This window comes from Buteo buteo, chromosome 26, assembly GCF_964188355.1.
Source record: "Buteo buteo chromosome 26, bButBut1.hap1.1, whole genome shotgun sequence".
NCBI lineage: Eukaryota > Metazoa > Chordata > Aves > Accipitriformes > Accipitridae > Buteo > Buteo buteo.
Genome location: NC_134196.1, coordinates 16,828,611 through 16,851,280, shown reverse-complemented (window position 1 = coordinate 16,851,280; position 22,670 = coordinate 16,828,611). Strand labels below are relative to the sequence as shown.

General features: G+C 41.3%; 2 protein-coding genes across 9 annotated transcripts in view; one reads left to right on the top strand and one right to left on the bottom strand.

Annotated features, from left to right (window-relative positions):
- Positions 1-10,846, top strand: part of LOC142045003 (adipocyte plasma membrane-associated protein-like) — a 21,936-nt gene extending 11,090 nt beyond the window's left edge. For 7 of the 8 annotated variants that reach the window (XM_075058079.1, XM_075058082.1, XM_075058083.1 and 4 more), the window contains one exon: positions 10,693-10,846. In XM_075058079.1, the coding sequence (XP_074914180.1) occupies positions 10,693-10,811 (119 nt within the window). In that variant the 3' untranslated portion in view covers positions 10,812-10,846. Of the gene's footprint in view, positions 1-3,933; positions 4,073-10,692 lie in introns of those variants that run through there. The other variant, XM_075058084.1, reaches the window with a different exon arrangement.
- GNS (glucosamine (N-acetyl)-6-sulfatase) lies at positions 438-22,670 on the bottom strand. Its single transcript, XM_075058077.1, has 14 exons — positions 22,428-22,670; positions 21,786-21,845; positions 20,899-21,105; positions 18,662-18,727; positions 18,171-18,269; positions 15,585-15,752; positions 11,834-11,916; positions 10,339-10,457; positions 9,669-9,772; positions 9,169-9,270; positions 7,844-7,951; positions 7,041-7,151; positions 4,979-5,139; positions 438-4,127 (listed from the first exon to the last, which is right to left on the bottom strand). The coding sequence occupies exons 1-14, from the start codon at positions 22,566-22,568 to the stop codon at positions 4,043-4,045; spliced, it is 1,614 nt and encodes a 537-aa protein (XP_074914178.1). The 5' UTR covers positions 22,569-22,670; the 3' UTR covers positions 438-4,042.

Genomic DNA, 22,670 nt, shown 5'->3' with positions numbered 1-22,670 from the left:
GTAAAAAGCACATATTGTACTGTTGCTCACAGTTCCCATTTTGGAAAAAGCCTTATGTAGGATTTTATTCTTCCTCTTTGCCAGAGGCAGAATATACTGCTTTTAATGATGAACAGCAGTTTCTCCCTTGTCTCTTTTGTTAAAGTTTTCCATCATTCAACTATATCAGTTTCCAAGGAAATATCAGCAAGTACAGCTTGCATTTAAATTTGTTCTCTTGCCTTAGTGTTTCTTCCAGGTGCAAATTAGTCACATGCTGTCTTGCTGGATGCTGTACATAAGGTCCCCTGTGACCATACAAAAGTTCACTAGTGGCCTGTGTCAGGTAGCAGGGCAGTAAGCAGAGAACAAGCTTAGAAATTAGGAATTCGGTCCTTAGAAGTGTGACACTGCTTGATCCTGGGGAAGGGTTTAACTGAAGTTCAGTAACAGAAAGATAGGCAGTTTGATAGGCAGTTTATTTTTTCTTTCCCCAAAAGTGCAGCAGTGAACAGGGTCCTCTGGAAGGGCACTTTCTAAACAAACATTTCAAACAGCAGGAGTTAAGTATGCTCACAACATGCTACAGCAAAGTATGCTCACATACAGAGAAAGAATAATACAAATAAAATTCATTTTAATTGAATCACAATAAGTGACAGCTGTTTCATTATGATGAAATAATTGTATTTAGCTTGTAGAATCAGTCTTAAATTTGATTTGATTGAAAAGGTATTATACCTGCTTTGGGTGTGTGTTTGTATGTGTTGCATGCTTTATTCCTCAAAATGAAGCAGCCCAATTTACTGGGCCTGTGCTGGGTAAGCATGTACCAGCTATATTCACTTACACTGAAGGGATGATACTGAGTGTTTTTTGGTTTAGGATAATGTAATAAAGTTATTAACTGTATTTCTCCCTGTCTAATATCTATCTACTTTACCAGAAGAGATCATTAAAATTCACAGCTCTGCTTTTTTTGATAATAATGATCTAAAAAATTTTTTTTTTTCAAAATCACATTTTACCTAAACCCAAGTCTGTACTGGTCAGGACCTTACATTTAGAACTGTGTACTGGCAAGGCCCTTTCACTTAACATGAATGCCTTCAGCATCAAGGTACAGATACAGCCATGGTCAAATAGCATATGAAATGAAGTATCCAGGAAGACCATTTAGTTTTAAAATCACTTGGTTGGGAATTAGGTCTGGAGAAGAGTCAAAATTCCTTCATAGTGTTTTTTTAATCATCGAGGATAAGAATTAACACTATTCATTCAAGGTTGTAAAAATACTCAGAATTAACTGCTTTGTGGAAATAGACACCAGACAAGTGACAAACTCCTCTAAAAGCCACAGAAGGCAGGCAGCTCTTGGGTCCTGTTCTCCCTTCAGCTACATGCTTTTGCTGAACAGTTCTTACAACTTCATCAAAAGTGGGAGTGAAGCAGGTATCTTCCTGAAGCACTGTTCTGGTTAAGTAAGGACTGACTAATTTAATTCTGAATTTCACTTTAATACACCATTTACTACCCATGACAGACGTCAGGTATGATGTGGTTCTCTGACCAAGAGGGTGTAAGTTACTGAGCCTCCTTACAAAATGCTTTACAGGTGCATGGAGATAGCAAGTGTTAATTTGTATAAAACATCTGGTCACACTGACTGAACAATCTGTATCAATTCACTCATCTTTCATGTTAGTTATTAGGCAAAAAGTAAATCATTCAAAGAAAGTTTCCTTTTTATGGCTTAAGATCACTTTAAAAAAAAGATAGTGTTAGACATCTGTACCATAACAAAGTTTTTTGTATTAAGCAGCAATGTAACACACATTACTTGCACTGAAACTTAAGTAGAAACTTGACACATGATGTAGATTTGATAGAACTGTTGAGGGTTTGATGTGCAGCAATCCATGTATTTCACTCTACCCTCCACACAGCTACCAAGAAGAAGTTTAAACAAAGAACACATCTAAGTTGCTAGAATTATCTGAGCAATACACTAGATAAATGAACTCTAGGTTTAGCTCAGTGTGCAAGAAAATGCTTGAGAGCATGAAAAAAACTTTGGTTTTGTTTTTAAAGACAAAACAGAATCTGAAGGATATTGATGGGCAATACTAAGGCTTGAGAAACAAAAACCAGGATAAAGCTACAGTTGTAGTGGAAAAAAACACCCAAACAGTCCTGAGTATTTGAAAGTGTATAAGTAGTTTGAATATCCCAAAACCTCTCCATTTATACAGATGCTTCAATGGAAAAGTTAGTTACCTTTAAAGCAATCTTTCTTCTCCAAATATTTGGTCGCTCTAGAGATTTGAAACAATGAGTTAGATTTGAGACAAAAGCTCTGTAAAATCTAACCTGTAGACCACCACAGAAGTTTGCAACTCTAAGCTACATGAAGGACAACTTCTGTGCTTCAGAATTAAAAGCCAAGGAAGTTCAACTTATCTTTCTGTAGCATTGCCTGCATCCAGTTTGTGGATCTGTGCCCTGGGGCATGTACCTTCACAGTTTTGAAAGGGTCATACTTTGTTGCCTACTCAATGATTACTTAGTAGAAGGTTTTACATGACAGAAGTTGAAATCATCATGCTCTCTATTTGGGTAAAAGATCTGAAGTAACTAACTGAAAACTAAACAGTTGTGCCACAGTTTGTTTGACAAGGGAACGATTATCTCACCCGGATAACACAGCTGATTTGCACTCAAGCAACATGAACTTGTCTTGCAAAAGAGACACAATTCAGTGCTTCTAGAAGGTGTTTTGCCAATGAATATGTAGAAGTTACATGCTCATGCAAGTTTGGGTGTTCTTCAAGATTTAGAAAGATACTCAAGTTTGGGTGCAAGTGACAGCTGCATTCCAGACCAGGTTAAAAAGACAACATCACCCTTCCAAAGGGGAACCAAGTGGTAACATCTGCAGTCAGGCCTCTGACATGCAGTCCTTTGGTGCGAAGGCCACTTACTGCAGGTTCTGAATAGTTATGTCTCAATCAAAAAGCAACACTATGAAGCACTTAAACTGCCTAAAATAGCCCTCTTAGCCTAACTTTAGCAAGCAATGATTTATTTATTTTTAGCTAGTTTGCTTTCAAAATAATTTACCTTCAAGAATCTAATCAACATGTTAGACAATTCAAGACATTTGGAGGTTAGAGACAGATCAACTCTACCATGGTGCCCTGGTTTGGTTTTTTTGTGGATTTTTTTTTCTTAGTATTACTTCTGTTCACATGTTAAAACAGACTTAATAGTTAGCTGAAAACACAGGCACGCTTATTTGAATACTTGTTAGTCTCAACACTCTTTCGTTTAACTCACTAGGAAGCCTATATTAAGCTCTAAGAATTTTTTCAGTAGTACATAGTAACCCATTCTAGCATTTCAAACTAGAAGGAGGTTGAAATTACATTCTTGTCTGCAAGCTACCAAAGCTGTCCTACAAAATTCATTGGTCTCATCTGAAGTGGTCTCATTGAAAGAGAGTATTTAGCATATGGATTTTAATTCTGCATAAGACACTTGCTAGTCAGATCCTACAGTTTTGACTAATGCCTTCCTACACTGTTTTGGGCTGGTTTGCTATTGCCATTAACAGCTTTGAGCTTGATACAGGAAACCTATAATTAACTGTAGCTTTTAAGAAAGTCTGTGACACTGAATATGGGTGAGCATTACTGTGCAATAGCACCTGCCTATCTAACCTGACTCAAATATGCATTTATTGATTTTTAGAACAAAATAAACTGTTCAGATTCATAGGCATAGGTTCACCTCTGTGCCTGTGATAGGAAAAGGTACTTGAAAGACAAAGGTGGTAATCAACTCTGAGCAAGACAGATTAGCTGTGTCTAACAATTTAGAGTTACAGTTCAGCTGTAAAAATATACATATTGCACAAGGCAACCAGCTAAAGACAAGGGGTTTTCTTCCAAACAGGGTTGGAATAGCCCATTAAAAGTCTTCCAGCTGTGATCCACAAGAGTTAGAGACAGACCTGCTGCAGTCACTGGAGAAACTGGTCAGTAGGAGATACCGCAAGAGGCTCTTAAGTGCCTTTCAAGGACTGTGCAGAAAACCTCCGAGCCCGGACACCGTGATTGCTGAACATGAGCCTTGGGTCAAACCTGTACCTATAGAAAGCAACAGAGTCTGTGTGAGCTACCGTTAATCCACAGTGACCAACGCTTCTAGAAATAACTTCTTTCTAGAGCAGCTCTGGTACAAGGCTACGTGAATAGCTGCTTTCTTAACAGAATGCAGTAGGGACAATATCTCAACATATTGCAACAGATTAATTACAACGACATGCAACTAAGGAGTTGGTAGTCTACAAAGAAAGAAATACTAGCCATGACATACCGACAGCATATTGGCATATATAACATTAAGCATTCAGGAGATGCATTCTAACAGAAAGCTTTGCTGCCTCAAATTACAAACTTATGTAGCACAACTGTAAAGACATTTTAAATAGCTGTTAAAAAAGCTTCGGTCCAAATGATTACCAACTGAATTTTGAGGTAAGAAGTCCTATTTGCTTACAACAGCTGACTAACCCATACAGCTTAGGTCCCGCAGGAAGTGTTCTTTGCTAACAGCATCTCCAGGAACAATCAGAGCAAGTCTTTGGAAAATGCCTGCCTACAGAAACATGCAGTGCTTTTCCTTGTTTGCAGGCAAAGCTGAGGTCCTTTGTCTCTGACTACTCAGCACAGCTGTAAGCTTCAGCTATTCTAAGTCAACAGTGACTGACAAGATTGTAGGAGTAGTATTAATACCATCAAGTTATATTTGGTAGGTTAAATTAAAATAGAGATTAAACATGAAAAAATGGAAGCATCAAGAAAGCATCTCTATTAAACAACAGTATGTATGGCAGTAATATCACATTCCATCATAAATACCCTCTATAAAAGCTTAATTTTAAAAATACATAATAACATTTAAAAATATTATAATAATTAATTGATTCAGTGTTTACCCAGGATCGAAGACACCTGGTGTACGGCAAGTTGCTCCTGAACAGGACTGCAGCATCATTAATCGATAGTTCATCTTTTCTAGAATTTCTTGATCAATTGTTTTAGCAATGTTATTGATCTGGTGTGGATCTGCAGTCAAGTTATACACTTCCACAAACACCTGTAGAAGAAAGTTCCTGCACTGTATTAAGTCCTAAATGCTGATTAACATTTATTGGGATTATTTGTGAAGAACACTTTATGGCAGCATATAGTCTCGAATGTTACTTTCAACTATACTGCAGCATCCCCACACAGACACTACATTTAGCCACGTGGCTAAGTGGTCAAAGACAGGACAGCATGTAGGTAAAGTTAACATTTTGTGATAGTACAGTATTATTGGAAAAGTTTTTACTTCCACCTAAAGTGCAGACCTGCTACAAGCAGGTTTTTTTCTAACAGATAAACAGAGCCCATCTTAGGACTGTAAGACCACAGCAAGAGGCCACGGTTAAGCTGGCTGTCTTTTTATTAATGCATCTCAAAATACACAATTTCATGAGCATCATAGCACCATTATATGTTCATCAGGTACCTCCAGCTGTCAATCTCAGACAGGTGTCTTGACTACATGTACAAAATCTGCTGAATACAAGTATGCTATAACCCCAATACAAGAAAGCTTTTTCTGTGCGTGCATGGTTTGAGGAAGTTAGTCTGGAGGATTTTAGGGCAGACTTGTTTTCTGGTACATTAAATCTCTAAACCATTCCATGGGACAAATAGGAGTCAAACATATCTCAAGAATTCAGCTGAGGTTTTGTCTGTGCTAGAGTAGGAGGCCTGATTGCAGATGATGTTGATTAAAACTGGCTGGGTTGTGTCTAACATAGATAAAGATGTATCCAGACAGACTTTGGTTGCAAGCTTTCTTGTAAGGTTCACTGCAAGGTCTTAAAAGCCACATTGCTTCATCTTCCCAATACTGTTAGCCTTAATTTAGCTGACCCAGGTAAGCTGAGTGACCCAAAAATGCCACAGCCATACCTTCTTACTGGGGCAGGTGGGGAAGTGACATGAAGTGTATTATCAGATCAACTTCAGAGTCTACTTTCACAAAGAAAGCTACAACACTCATTTCACTTCATCATAAATCGTCAGAAAGTAAAAAATGGAGGGCAGAGTCTGCTAATCAGCATCTTGGTCTCCTATACAGTCTTTCTTTCTATCTTACTGCAAAAAAAACATCTTGAGGGATTTACTCCCCTGGTTTAACTGGTTCACTGTAGATTGTCAGGAAATGTTTTGTGTGGTGGCACAATAACTGGGGATACCTGCTGTTTATGCATTTATTGCCCATCTGCTGACAAAACAGTTTATTATATTTGTGACCCAGTTGCCTCAAATCCAGCACACTGTCTGGAGCAACTGCGTGCAAAGGGGCACAAGTGAAGATCAGCCCTGTAATACACCAGGTTTTTTGTGCATACAGCAGGTGCTCCGCTAATGAGATTTGAAGTTTCTGAAGGGGGGACTTTATGTCCCTTATACCCAAACAACTTACAACTGTGAAAAAGGTCTCAACCTTATCATAACTTAAATACTTCTTTTGCCAGGCAAACAATTGAGCCATAGAAGAGAAATGATTAGTCTGGGATTTCACTTCTTCCCAAGGAAAAGACTTGCAGCTGAACATAAGAACAGCAGAGGTACAGCATAACAGAAAACATTTGTCATACAGAAGGACTCTGCCACATGGAATTAGGGTAGGACAGAGAACTGAGCCCAGCCCCAGCACAGCTCCCCATGAGGCTGTTGGGCAATAATGAAGGTGATAATCATAGTTCATGCTATTGTCCCTTCCTCACTCCTCACCCATCCCTTTTGTTTTTTTTTCTTCCCAGAACTCCACCAGAGTTTTGGTCAAACATTCTCACCAGCAGATAAATACTTCACTGTTTATCCTGCGAGCAATGCTAGTCTGCTTTTCAGAGTACTTTATGGAGACATTGAAAGCAGATAAGAGTGCAGACAATCACTCACACGGTTGTGACATCTGCTAGTCAGACAGAGACTTACCTCCCGGTCATCAAATTCACAGTACTGCAGATCCCAGGAAGTTGACAGTGTCCTTACACAAGCATATGTGTTGTTATAGGAATCTTCACAGACACAGTCTGGGAAGCAGTGCTGTGAAGTGAGCAGTGAACAAAAACTCAGAGCAGGAAAAAAAGGATGAACTAGCTATCCTTCTTCTAGAGACTGTACCACCTCAAGCCAACTGCAGTTAACTGATGAACACCAGGATCTTGGTCTAACACATGCAAGTCTCCACTGAGGATTTTAAACAAAAACTTGGCTCATCTGAATTTGAGAAAGTGTTATGCAACTCACCACGATTAAGTGCACTTTGGGAAGCTAGTGTACATACACTGAAGAAAACAGCACAACACACTCTACTAAAGACACTGCCAATGGGATGCTTTACTTAAAGCAAACCTTCTTTGATTCAGGAAGTAGCTAGTGATTTAAATAAGTCACAGGTAAGAATTGTGCAACGAGTTCATTAGAAGTTTAGAAAGAACGTGATGTCTCTGCCACCTGCTTTGACAAGCCCACACCTTCCTGCATATTTCTCCAGCCCTGAGGCCCTACAGATTCCTGCTGAAAGGGTGACTGTGTTCTGTACAATCATATGGACACATCAGTTCTGCATGGCTGGATGTCTCTCTCCGATTCTTAAATGCTGTACAGACATAAAGAGCTAGCTCCTGCTTACCAAGACACTGGGAGCTTACTTACAGAACCAGGCTAGTCCATACAGCAAACAGGTTTAATTCAGCAGCTGTTTTCTAACATTAACAGATCTTGGTCTTGCTTACTGTGACTCCAGGTCCTAGGCCAGGACAGGTAGGATCACTGCCATTGTATCCTTCTCCTTGGTACTCCACCAAGAAGTCCGATCTCCATGTCACATTTTTGTCTCCTGTCTAGGACAAGAGGTTAACATGACTGAGTATCCACTGCACTGCAAAACAGAAGGAACTCTCTATGCCTGGTGTAACACTAACGCTGCCCACTGCTTACAAGGCCGTCTGAGTTGTGGTCCCTAGTCTGAGTCAGTCTTAAAAGAGTATTTAGCCTTAGGTTAGAATGTCTTGTGAAACTGGAAGACAAGGATCCGACTCCAAAAATATTAGTACACCTTCTTGTGAGGGTTTAAAGTACTATCTTCAATTTGTAAAGAATCATGCAATACTACCAAATAGGAGCCCCGTGGCCAGATACTACCATATTACAGACAAGATCCCTGTAACAAGGCTGTTTCTCTTTGGTTTATATCAAACTACTGCAACAGATGGAAAAAGATACCCTTGGTGTAAGAAAAGATAAACAGCTTTAAAAAGCAACAAAGTTTTAAGCTGCTCTATTTGTAGCTGCATTTTAAAAGACAGAGGGAGAGGCAAGTTTAAAGTTAATATACAGCACCATCACAGGCATATACAGCAAAACAATGAGTTTCACAGTTTTGATTCCAGAGTTTAAACTAGATGCCTTTTACCTTCTGTCTGAAGAACAGCTTAAGGTTTGGATACAAGGTTTTAAAAGCAAAGCACTGTTTTAAATCTGGATGATCTCCTACGTCCAAGTAAGCTGCCTTCAATTTATAGACTGAATTTAATTAAAACTAAAAGGATCAACTGCAAGCAGCTTTATTTAAATAGGCTTCTGCTCACTTTTTGGAAAGGTCAGGTTCACTCTATAAAACCACAGGTATTCTTGCAGAGTTTAGAAGGAAATGCTAGTTCTACTGAACATTGAGGCAAGCCAAAGATCTAAGTAAGAACAGTCTGCTTTCCTCCTATGTCTATACTGAGAAATCCTAAGGAAAAGAGAAGGGAGGATACAAGGTGGAAACAACATACAGACTTCAAAACAGGAATTATTACAAATGGCAGGATTAGCCAAAGGATGACATAACTTTCCATTATAAAATGACCACAGAGTTGTAGGGCTTATGAAAATACACCTGCATTTAAACAAGATGCCTACTTTTTTCACTAAGCTATGAACATCTCACGTGAAAATGACATCAAGGGACAAATCTGGGTTATGAGTCGACCTACTGTATGGAAGGAAGTAGTATTCACTTTGAAGCATAACCCCCGCAAGAACTACCAGTTACTATCCCTGTGTGTCTACTTACCAACAGCGGCAATAATGACATCCCATCCATCTGGGTCTTGTTCAAGTCATACCCTGCGATATCCAGAATAGTGGGACCCAAGTCAATATTTGCAACAAGCATCTGCGGGGTGAGGAAAACTTACTTCAGAAGACCAGAACCTAACATGTAATAATGGGACTTCTGTATTTTAAGTACTTGTAATTTTAGGTACACCTAAACACTACTTGATTTCATCTCTATGGGCTAATGGACACTGCAACATTCAAAAGCAACAGTAGGGTCTTTGGAAAGTGAGCTTCAGACTTTGTTTACTTTTATAGCCTGCCATTACTTAAATTTACTGACTCAAGCAAGCAAGAGCACACAGCTTTTTAGAATGAGGTCTTCGCACTTTCTACCACTCCATATATTTCATTTCATTGATACATATATATGCAGGAGGATAAATTATTACCTAAAGTTGATAACTGAGACAACATTAAAAGTAAATCCATACTTTGATTTCACTTCCTTCTTACCTTGTTTGTCTGATTTGGTTTTATCCCTGGTCCTCGAACTAGCAATGGAACTTTGATATCAAACTCATACAGCTGCCGTTTGTCTATTGGCAAAGAAAACTGGCCTATACAATAGAAAAGGCAAAAAGTTAAATGGTTTCTTCTTTTACATTTTAAAGAGTCTTGTGTTACCTAATTTCCAGAAGCCAATTTTTTAAGAAGTCAGAAGGGTTCCTTAACCTGAACTACATTAACAAAGTGCAGGATAGGAACAGACAACTTCAAAGTACAAGCCATACCTTACAAAGCTTAACAGCTTAGATACTGAATTTGCAGTTGTACAATATGATAGACAGGTCTTCGACAGAATTTTACTAGTTAAGTCTTTCATGGCAGCTCTTCCTACAGAACACAGAGACTGTTCTCCATTTCTGTCCTGATTTCACGTTTATCAGTATACAGCGGTAGAGATTAATGCTAAAAACCACAACCAAACAAAACCCAACCAAACAATAAAATCTGCAAACACCCCACTCTGCAACTCCAGGTTGTTTTGCAACTCAAATCAGTACTTCTTATGTCTACAGTTTTCCACAGTTGCTGTTCCCATTTTCTGGAGCAGTCATGAGGGTGACAAGTTATGCGATTACTGAACATTTGTAGAAGATCCAGGAAGCAGTGAAAATTTTACCAGTGTGGTAGCCATTGTCTGATGTGTAAAAGATGTACGTGTTGTCCAATTCTCCATTCAGTTCCAGTTTCTTCACTAGTTTCTCTATCAGATCATCTACTGACAGCAGAGTTTGCCACCTGCACAGAAACAAAGTAATTCATATTAGAGTATGAAAAATTTAGAATAATTCTGACTGCAGGTAGGGTATTCATATTCTGCTTCAAGTCAACAGTGTATGCACGGTAAGTGAATTATTTTGCTTGCAAATTCTGAAAACAAACTTCATAGATTACTACACTGTACTTTTTGAGGCTGCAATTTAAGATAGAAGTAGACTGTTTGTCTCCAGTTCTTGTTGATTTTATTCTGTAGTGTCTGAGAAAGACGTCAAAATGCTGATTACTTCTTATCTGGAGACAGTCAAGACCAACTTTGAAGCAACGCAGTGGGAAAGAGTCAGAGTTATCTCCTGCAAGGTCACTTGCTATTAGTTCTTCATGTGTACTTTTTAATATTAAAATACAAGACTGCCATGAATTTAATTGTCTATGTGGGATCCTTTCTGCTTGAAAACTACATCAGCTATTTTGTATTACTCATGTAATACCAGGGTCCATTATTCCAGTGTATCTAAAGCCTTGAACAGTTATTCTTTCCTTTGTCACAGCGTTTGCCATTGAGACAAATGATTGCTTCTGATAAGTCAGTAACAAGCCTCCACAGACTAGTATTATGCTGAATTAACTACAGTTATTCAATTCCTGGATCCTGTCATCTCCAGGCTTAAATGAAAGATTTTGTTGCATAATTTTACCTTCATGTTTTATAAAGCCAAAGCCTGAAAAAACCTTGGTTTTCCATCTCCAAAGTGACAAGCTAATGCCTGATCACCGCTCAAAACAGGGTTTACCACTTAAAGTTAAGCTACTGGTTTTTTCAGAGCTTTTAAAGAAAATACACCTACAGTGTAAGCAAATACTCTTCCTTTCTATTAAAAAGAGGGAACAAGCTGTACTTTCACATTACTCCCCACATCCCCTTTTACAAAAACAAATCGAGCACCCGCCTTGGCCAGTCAGGTATTCCCATGTAAAAAGACCACAGACTGAGCATCAAGGTTAATAAATCAGATTAGCTGGCAGATAAAGCAATTGCATTTGATGTACATCATGTAAGAATCTGGAATTCAAGTGAAGTAGAAGGTAAGGCCACTTTTTATGAAAACCTGTTGTGCACAGAAAGAGAAGCGGTAGAGACACCAAGCGTGGTCGGTCTTTTTTATGACAAATGATGGCAGCATTTGGGAGCAAAATATTTCTGAAGTCAATGACAAGTTTCTTTGCAGAAAGTAAACAAAGTCAGGTCTGCTGAGACAGATGCCAGAGAACTACTACAGGTGGTTTGACATCTACTGTCAGACTTATTACAACCCTTTTAAAAAATATACCTTTTCTTTTTTTAAAAAACAATAAAAGTTCTGAGTAGAAATCTTAAGCAATGAAAAAATTCTTACCGCTTTCTATAAGCATCATCAAGAAACTGTATTGAAGAGTTAGTCATTGGAGTCTTTGCTTGTCGAATTAACCAGTGCTTGTTCTAAAGAAAAAAAAAAAGACAAAAAAGATTAGCATAGGAGAAAAGTACCAGCTTTTAAACCTTTCTTAGACCAATTAAAACAGAAACATTGCTTAGGGTAAAACATCCACATGATTCCTGTGAAATAGCCAGGCAATGCTGTCAAACTGACCTGACTCCAGTTTTCCCTCTTGGTTCATGTAAAATCCAAGTTGCAAAAGCAGAATATATTACAGTTCCATTATGCTCAGCCCTTGGCAAGAAGAAAATAGCTGTGGATCTTTTCAAAGCAGTTCAGGGAAGAAATTTGTGAAAGGAGCTAGGGAAAGGCTCTCCCAGAGATAAAAGTCTGATAGCACAAGACAGGTCTGATGAAAAAAATCTGAAGGATGGAGCAGTATTGTAAGATTGGTCTTGGTTGTCAAAGTGAGGTTCTTTTGGGACTAAGACTGGTGAGCATCCTAACACAGGCAGAGAGGTGGAAAGAAACTCCTGCATCAAAAGCAATTAGGACAACCTAATTTATGGACAGGTAACGACAAAGATCTGCAATGGTGCCACTACCAGGTTCTTGGTAGCCTATAAATAAACTCAGGGCTGGAGACTACTAAGGGGAGCAGAAACATCACTGTTTTATTGGGATTTTTTGACTCTAGAACAAGAGCATTTCTTTAGCTGAAGTGTTATTGATTCTTCTAGCCGCATCCCCACTTTCAGAAACAGCCCCTCCCTCTCTCCCCTCACCCACCCTTCTGAAGTAACAGAGGTGATCTAACTCATACAAAAAGTGATACTCCCACATCCTGAAGCACCAGCCTGAAGTGGATCAGCTGCTGTACAAATACATAGGAAGGTCTGCTGTGAGCAACCTGAAGGTTAGTATTAGTGGGAGAAGAAAGTCATGTCAGTGCAGCTTTATACTTTTTCATTTAGTACGTCAGAGATGACCCACTCATTGCCCTGAGCTTGAGCCTGTATTTACTTGGTCACTCCTCTCCATAGAGCCTCTCATTAGGCAAGTTGCCTCCTGTCACAAGCGAATGACTCTGAATGGGCTCAGGCTTTAGGGACTCACAGTGAAGTGACTCGTATCTCCTGCAATTATTCGGTTCCCCTGTTTCCTGTTCTTGCCGACTGAAGGGAAGATTTTGGGCATGGAGACTGAATACCACGTCCAGTTTATTTTAATTCAGTTGTATTCAGATCTCTCTTCTACAGTAGTTGTAAAACAATTCTCTGGAGAGACACTAAGTCTATCTCAGCAAGAAAACACAGCATCATCAAGACCAAACATCTAGGACTTGTGTGTTGGTTGAGAGGGGATAAAGTAAGGAAAGACTTTGCAAACCCCATCCCCAGCTCAGCAGCAGTTCTTCAGAGAACAAAGGAGCTGGCAATGTCACCTGTGCACCAGCCACCTTTCACAAGGGGTGGGCTTAGGAGAGGCCCTCCTCCATAAGGCACAACCACGCTGGTTAACTCAGGTGGATAAGTCACCTCGTGCAGCAGAATCCTCCTCCTTCCTGGAGGATTTTGTTCTTCCTACCTTTCTCTGAAGTTTCAAAAACTTCACACAGCACCTAAATGCCTCTGTGGATTTCAATAAACTTCACACTGACTCAAAGTCCTCAAATCTGCTTCCCAGTCAGTCTCTGTCAAGCCTCTTTCACTGGTTACATACAAAGCTGTCCACCAATCCTGCCGCCTCCCTATGTCCCATTCTCAAAGAAATTTTGGGAGAGCTTGAGACACCATACCATGTCTTGCCAGCAGAATCTGAACCCAGCTGTGCTCTCAGGTTAAAGGAAAAACAGTGCATGCAAGAGAAACACCCAACATGTATCAGCTTCTCTCTCAGAACAGCTTAGATAAACCACTCATCTGGGCTACCAATAGTCCTGCTTGGGAAACCAGAGAGCTACCCATCATTTGATATAGCTCATAGCTGAGGATCCTAAGCAGAAGTTGAAGTGTGCATCACTGGACAGAGTCTGACAACAACTTAACTCCTACTTTTCATGCAGAGATTCTGCCTAGATGGCTCCTTCCAGTACCCCTTGCCCACATACTTTATAAGGAAGCTAGGCAACATTAATTTAGGAATCAAGACTGTACGATGAAAGACTATCTAGCAAGCGTTACAACATCAATGACTTGAGGGTCTGAGCCTATGTACATGTTTATTGCTATTGCAGGAACAGCGCTTGCCCTAGAAAAAAAGTGAAGCTCAAAGAAGAGTTAGGCTTCAAGACTACAATACTGCCAATTAAAGAAACATACACTGTTAATGATTGTAGCTATTGTGTCTAGGAAAGAAGAGTAATGCTAGTCTGTTCCTATTGTGAAATCTAGCAAAACTGCTATATCCACAAATATTAACTACCAAACATTAAGTAAGTCTGTCATTTTGCTTCGTGTTACATAGGCACATGCAGAGCTTTTGCTTCTGCTCCACATAAGGGAGCTCCCACACTGTATTTTTTGGCTAGCTGCTGACATTACTGGTCAAGTTATTCTGGCTCACTATTTTAAAAGCATTCATTTATTACAGTAATGGACTCTGAGATGAAGTTAGGGATCCTTTCATGGAGGAAAAAAAGCCACAGCCTGATTACCACTCCCTAATTTGAAACTTAACAGGTTGGGCTAAAGTGTTTGCTACTGCCTGCAGCCCTTTTCTCCCCTTTCATTCATGTTTTTATATCACACTGATAAGCACATGGCCATTTTGCAAGCTACAATCCTCAGCTAAGACAAGTTTCACCCTGTACTACATGAGTCACAGTGACCTTAGAAGAGGTATCACTGGGCTCCAGATAGGCATTTAGGCGACGTTATCTCTTAAGATTAGGAGCAAATCTTGAAGTGAATCAGTTGAACACTGAACAGTAGTGAGGTCTGTATTTTAAACTAATTGAATCAAAAATACAAGACTTTTCTAAGTCAAGTATTTCACCAGATTAACTGTTTGTAACTTTCACTTTCACTTATTGGCAAAGTAAGTCGCAGCAGATTAGCCTGAGCTAGACCATATTTGGCCAAGTTTACCAGCAGTGGAAGGTACGCCCTGTCACAAGGATGTCTGCGAGTTTGTAACACTAGGCTCCGCAATTCTGGTTACAGGTTATTTCAACAAATGAAAGGCAAGTTCTCAAAGTCCTTAGTGACCCTGGGCCCTGTGGTTCATGATTCCACAAAGTCCTCTGGTTAGTCTGATATGCTCGTCACCTAGGGGCAGCTTGGCCACGAGCTCAAGGAATGGACCACCCACCCACACGAGCAGATGTGCTCAGGAAGACAGGGCTCTCATCATTCTTCACCCGAGCCTGTGTGTCACACACTGCCTATGTGTTCTCCTGAACATACTGAGAGCAAGGAAAGAACATTTTAAGAGCTTCAGAACAGTCTGGAAATTGGACACAGAATTAACATTTTCCCATTTATCAATGATAATTCCATTGTACTGCCTTATCATTTTTGCCACTACATTTTTTTGTTTAAAAGATATTGGTATGCAAATATCTCAAAGTCACAACAAACATATTTTACCCTGAAAGGCTGATTAACATAACTAAATAACCACTAGTCATGGTACTAGCCTATTCTTCTCACTGTTTAAACTTAACATGCAGGTTGGGGTCATTGCCTATGGCTCTCACAAGCTAGTCAGTTCTTGCTAGTTAGCTTACCTTTCCATGAATATTAAAATTGCTGTTCCTTGGTGCACTGACATTCTGAAAGCTCTTCTTATACTGTGGAGCAGCTGTCCAAGGGGAGTGTGGTGCTGGGGTTGAGATCATCATAAAGAAAGGTTCAAAATTAGATTTATACTCCAAGAAGTCCAATGACATGTTGGCCTGTGAACAGTTTCATTGGAGAAGAAAAGTCATACCTCCAAAGGAAAACAGCAAGTATTTGAAAGATCCAAACTAGACATGCATAACTTATTTAGAGCTCAGTAGTACTGGGAACATTTAAACTATTTCAGAAACCTATTGCTTGTTCATCTACAAGTGTCCAGAACAGCAGTTCATGATAAAAAAATCCCAAGTGTTCACATTAAACAAATCATTTGTCCCACATCTCTGAACAGGTATCTACTTGAGACCTTTGCGTTTAGACCTGGTAAGCTCACCAAAAGTTTGTGCCTATTCCAAATATCAACAAAATCCACCTAAACTCAGTTTTCATAAAGTAAAATTGGAGCTTTCTTTAACACAGTCTGAGTCTTTCTGAGGCTCTCAGATGCCATCTCTCCTGCCTGACAGATGTCATTTAGCAGTCTCACTTGTCTTCAGAAATAGCAATAGCTCTGAAAATATTTTTCAGCCCCACTGTTTATAGCATATGCTCATTCTGTAGCAAGCTCCTAGTTTATAAGGGGTGCCACATTTCTGCTGGCAAAGCCAGAAGCTCTAGTGAAGGACAGTGCTAAACTCCACTCACTCACTCCACTTTCATTTTCATTTCAGCCTATACACAATTTCAAGTAGCAAGTTAGAGGAGATTGAGAGTTCCATTTTGGCCTTCCCTTGGTCAGCCTTTGAAATTAAAGCTTCAAAAGGTATTACTCACAGATGAGTGCTCCGCTATTCAAATCTCGCAATATTTTCCTTTCCTGTCCAATTAGTATACCCCATTTTGGATATCCTTTTCTTTCTCTAGAAGAAAGAATACATCAGGAATTCCCTCCTCTTCCTTCCTCTTAACTCATACATCTAAGCAAGTAGGGCTGGACTTCAGTTGTATGACAACAGAGTTGAGAGGATAAGAACAGTGTGGAGTTCAAAACCCTGGTTCAGAAACCAGCACCATGTAGGCAAATTCACAGAGTTAGTCAACTTAGATTTTGTTAGGAGCTTAAACTGCAACATGTCAGGACTGCAGCAGACAAATCCAGGTGTTCCAATTCTTAATACCAGACTTAAAAGTACCCAGATGTCCTTAGTCAGGACAAGAAAGTTTGTGCATCACATCAAGCAACACAGGAACTCTGCATAAGCAATTTACTCCTGTGCACTGCCCATCGAGCAAATGAAACTCAAACACTAGCTCTGAAATGCTGAATACATATTTGTTAACTACAGGCAGAAGGTAGAATGCAACACACTGAAAATCAGAATACACTGCTGTATCAATAGGTAACACACCGCAAATAAGAGGTTTATGCAGCAGTGACCTGTTGGTCAAAGTGCTTACAAGCTACTGAAGGATCAGCAAAAGACCAGTACAATGCCAGTAATAGGATAGTCTCACTTCTGGCTTATCAATTCCAATCTAGCTTTAGATGGTGTAAATCTAAATTTAATCAGACAGCTGTTCAGTACCCTGAGAAACATCAATCATTTCTGTTCCTAGTAAGCAGCTGACAATGTTCAAGAACCCACTGGAACGAAACTCATTAGGGTCTCAGTGGCAGAGTGCAGACTGACTGCACGAGGAGACTTCTCGGAGAAGAATTTTCCCGAGTGCTGCACGTGAGCTCCCAGCACTACCAACTCATACACTGTAACAGCATGTCAAGTTAAGACTCCAGCTTGGTGAGCGGGGAGAACACTCCCCTTCCCCATCCCCCCAAACCTCCAAGCTAAAACTATTTGCTAAACAGGTCCTCAAGAGAGCTAAAGTAACTCTTCCAACTTTAAGTATTTGATATCTTTGTTACCTCTCTTTACCTTAAGAGGGCAAAGAGGCTAAAAACTCCCCTGGTCAGCTACACATTTTGCACAGTGCATATATTGCCCTCTCACAATGTGGAGGACTGAATAGCCTTTGATATTTCCAAGTTATCAGTTTGATGTAGTTAGAGATTACAAGACACTAATGCATCATAGTATCTAACAAACAAAACACGGTGTAAAGTTATATTTAACTTCCCACTGAAATCTTGGCCCAGTTAATCTGTTACAGAAGTTGTGTATTGTAATGAAACACATCCTTCTGTGAAGTAATTTAAGTTATTGCCTACCTGCATTGTGTTCCTCATGCACCATAGCAGCCAGTATTAACCTCTCAGTGAGCTACTGGCTAGCAAACGGGCAGTTGGAATCCCTTTCCTCTCCACAGCTCATACACACAAACTTCTCATTTCTAAATATACCCAGAATCTTGCTCTGCTGATTAATGCCCACCCACCATCATGACAGCACAATCATGTATTTACGAACTAAGACAGCCGAACAAATTATCACCCCCACCCTTCCCCAAGCCCCCAGCATGAGGCATTATCTGGTCATAAGCAGCTTCTGTAATACAGGTGTTGCAAAATTTCTTACCAGTACATCTGTCAGATAATCTACACTGTAGTTCTCACCATGCCTTCGTGCTTTGCCATTTACTGAAAGAGTATAGTTGTAGTACTTTGAATTTTTTTCCTGCGAAAAAGAAAAAGTGCATATTTATACAAAGCAACATGTACATTGGTTACTTGAAATAATCAAAACAAGCTGCCAACAAGCATCTGCCAAATAGGTTATAAGCATTTGTCATAAGGACACTGCAAGAATTCTCAGAACTGCTCTCAAACAACAAAACTTATTTCAGTGCTATCTCACACTGCTTTGGCTTTACAAGTCAGGGTCTTCCCCAGGAGTAGCCTTTGTGAAAGCCAAGGATCTGATGTGTAATAGAGGAAAAAATGGAAGAAAGTTTGCATTAAGTTGTTAGATGCTCTTTGCCTGCTCTTTCATGACCAGCAAAGTTAGAACATGAGTTGGACTACAAAGCAACCAAAATTAAGTATTCAAAAAAAAGAATGGTCACATACCAAAGCATACCAAAAACTCCATCCAGGAGGGACATGACCTACTCCTCCTGCATCCTCTGCTCCGTACTGAAAAAAGACAGACCATGACTCACAGTTTCAATTACGATGAACAAAAGCTAGAAATTATGTTTCATATTCATGTGCTTTGTTCAACACTAGTCAGAAACCACATTAAGCCAAATTCAATTTCAGAATGGAAAAAACCAAATATATATGCATATAAAAACACATATATAGCCTGTTAAAGAAACCAGGGTTAAATAACTAGAAAGACAGTAACCAAAAGCTTAGCATTCATCAACAAAATTTAAATCTTATTCCCTGTTCTAATCCACACACAAAAATATGTGGAGATCCTGGAGAACATACAGTAAGTACCTCATCAGGTAATGAGGGGGGATCAAAACACACACGTGACAAGACACTCTTAGGCTTTAGTGATAACAGTTCACAAGACACTAAAGAAAATTTCACACAGACCAACAGCTTCCATCATCCTCCCCCAGAAGGGGGAATGAACTTCAAGCAATGCTAGCCTCTTGTCACCTCAGTGTCAAATAATCTACAACAACTAGCCTTTAAGCCAGCAAAAAAAGGAAAGTAGCTGCTGAATCAGTGCCAAACTCAAAACAGAGTGTGCCTCAGAGCAACACAATGGGTTTTCTCAGGGCTGCCCTCTCCCATCTACATGGCTTGCCTAACTGCAGGGACAGGAGACTATGCTGAGTCAAGGGATGCTCAGAGGAAGCTAGGTAAATTTCCCTTCCCCTAGCTGCCTCAGTAACATCAGCAGAAACAAATTTGTGCCTGGCTACAAAAATTCACATTCCATTATTCTATTATACCACCAACATTTTCCACCAAGAGACACAAGGAAAATAATGCTGTTAAGGATCCTGTAACTCATCAAGCTCCAAATACGATTTCATCACACAAGAGGAACACCTGATCTTAGAGCTTTCAGCACTGACCTTTATGTCTTACCATAAATAAACTACTACAAACCACAGCTTAGTTAAAAACAGAAAAAAGCAAAGGCACACTGTCCTGGTTTCAGCTGGGATAGAGTTAATTCTCTTCCCAGTAGCTGGTACAGTGCTATGTTTTGAGTTCAGTATGAGAAGAATGTTGATAACACTGATGTTAGCAACAGTTGTTGCTAAGTAGTGTTTCGTCTAAAGTCAAGGATTTTTCAGCTTCTCAAGCCCAGCCAGTGAGAAAGCTGGAGGGGCACAAGAAGTTGGCACAGGACACAGCCAGGACAGCTGACCCAAACTGGCCAACGGGGTGTTCCATACCAGGTGACGTCACATCTCGTATATAAACTGGGGGGACTTGGGGCAGGGGGGATCGCTGCTCAGGGACTAGCTGGGTGTCGATCGGCAGGTGGTGAGCAATTGCACTGCGCGTCATTTGTACATTCCAATCCTTTTATTATTACTGTTGTCATTTTATTAGTGTTATCATTATCATTATTAGTTTCTTCTTTTCTGTTCTATTAAACCGTTCTTATCTCAACCCACGAGTTTTACTTCTTTTTCCCGATTTTCTCCCCCATCCCACTGGATGGGGGGGAGTGAGTAAGCGGCTGCGTGGTGCTTAGTTGCTGGCTGGGGTTAAACCACGACACACACACATACAAGTGACCCAATAATAAAGTGTTGGGTAACCTCTGTAAAGAGCTCCAATAACATCTGTTCTCCCAATACATTTGCCTCAGCGGCCATTTAGTATTTAAAATACCATATTAACTGCTAAGAAGAAAATAGTCCTCTGATTCAAGGGAATATATCAGTCAGGAATATTGAAACAAACTGATTTTTTTTCTTTAACATTATTCTAACATCATGCCTGGTCTGGCACTGGCTTGACGGTGTTCTTCAGTACTACATGCCAATCGTCTATCCATTTCCCCCAGTCATTAAAATCATCATTTCTAAAAATTGACACACCTGACATACTAAAAAAGCCTTTGGATTCCATCATCCTTTCAAAATTAACTTTTGAAAGCATTCAGACACCTACAGAACCTGATTTTAACCAAGTTAAGTTAAAGATTTGGACTTTGCATCATATTTATCCCATCTCAGCAAAGACAATTGTTCACCCAAGTAACACCATTTTAAACATTTTGGGGACCTGCCATCAGCGCAAATATAAAAATCACTGAATGTTTTAGAAGAACGGACTAATGCAAGTGAACTGCATCACAGTAAAAAAAAATAAGCACAAAATACCTCATTCAAATACTTTCCAGCAAAGAACGTTTGATAACCACACATAGTTTTGAGCAGCGCTGGGAAGGTGTATGGTTCTTGAATCTTCTGCCATAACTTGCTGCTACAGTTTCCTTCCAGAGTGTTATTGACAACATGATGATTATGTGGATATTTTCCTGTTAAAATGCTAGCTCGACTGGGACAGCAAAGCGCACTGGGAACATACTGGAAAGACAGAGTGAAGAGATACAAGATTGACATTGTAAAACAATTTTTCCTCAGAATTTATAGTTTCAAAATATCAGCTAACAGGTTGATTAAAGCGTTCATCAGCATTAAAGCATACTTCTATCTGGACACACAGAATTACATCCAAGTATTTTCACTAGTGAAAGGTGCACATGAAACCAGTTATAAGTTTCTGCAGCGTATGCCCTTCACCCTCCCCTGCATTAGATGTGGTTTTTATACAGTCGCAAGCATCTGTTAAAATACTGTTTGCCAGTTAATTCACTCCATTATTTCAGCTGTGGCAATACATTAGAAGGTAAAAAGAGTAAAGTGGGTTTTCAGCACGCATGAAGCTGACAGATTTAAGCAGCTTCTTCTAACGCTTCTCAGTTTGTAAGAAAAATACTCAGATTGCTCAGTTCTACTTCACAGCTAAAGGAAGTCAGCACAAGTACTTTTAGGAAGTGAAACCTTCCCTCCCAGATTCGGCATGTGACCTTAAGCTACGTTCATTTTGAGACCCCAAAGTAGTTAGAGATCGAATTTGAAAAACCCCCACACCCACGTACAGACTTCGTAAAACTGCCACCGGTTCTGAGACTTCAGATGACCCAAGACACAACTACACAAGCGCGCGCACCTCGGGGGTTCCGAGCGTTAACGCCAACACTCACCGCGTTGACGAAGGTTACTCCCATCTGCGCAATGAGAGCGTTCGTCTTCTTCAGGGGGGTCTGGAAGAAAGGTACCGAAAGGAAATCGGCTGAACGCGTAAGGACGCCAGGCGAAGCTGGGGGGCCGAAGCAGCCCTACCACCTCCTGACGGCAGGCCCACCGCCACGGCTTTCGGCGCCGCCCGGGCAAGCCGGCCCGGCCTTTGGCCAGGGCCTCCCGCCACCGCGGCGCTGACCGGCGCCGGCCCGGCGGAGCGGAGGAACCGGCGACCTTCCAGGGACTACCTGCGGCCGCAGGGGCCGCGCCGGAGAAGCCCCAGCCCCGCAGCCGCCTCGGCGGCTCCCCAGAGAAGCTCCGCTGGCCCGCGGAAGCCCGCCGCGACGCGCCCCGAGGCCGCGGGGCGACCGCCCGTCCCCGCCTCTCGCCCCGGGGGCCCCGGCCGCCGCTCCCCAGCGGCCGCCGCGACCCGCGCCTCACGCCCTGCCCTCCCCCGGCCTCCCCCGGCCCGCAGCCGGGCTACGCGACACCGCCGGGCGGGCGGCGGGCACCCCCTCGGCGAGGGCAGGCCTCCCGCTCCCCTCACGGGCGGCCCCCGGCGGGCTGCGCGGGGCTGGGGGGGGGGGGGGGGGCGGCGGGGTTACCATGCCGCCCAGGCAGACGTCCTGGTCGTCGGTGAGGATGAGCACCACGTTGGGCCTCCGCGCCTGCCGGGCCGCCGTCGCCGGGCTCAGCACCAGCAGCGCGGCCAGCGCCAGCCCCCGGACGGCCGCGGCGGCGGACATGGCGGCGGCGGGGTCGGGCGGAGGGGGCCGGTGGCGCGAGCCGAGGGGACGCGGGGCGGCCGCCAGCCGAGCGCCGAGGGGCAGCGCGCGGGCCGGCCCCGC

Coding starts and splice junctions, on each gene's coding strand:
- GNS (XM_075058077.1), bottom strand. CDS start 22,568: ATGTCCGCCGCCGCGGCCGTCCGGGGGCTGGCGCTGGCCGCGCTGCTG. Junction 15,753..18,170: donor ATTATCTGACAGATGTACTG/GTAAGAAATTTT, acceptor AACTGTTCACAG/GCCAACATGTCATTGGACTT. Junction 7,152..7,843: donor GCCTAGGACCTGGAGTCACA/GTAAGCAAGACC, acceptor CTCACTTCACAG/CACTGCTTCCCAGACTGTGT.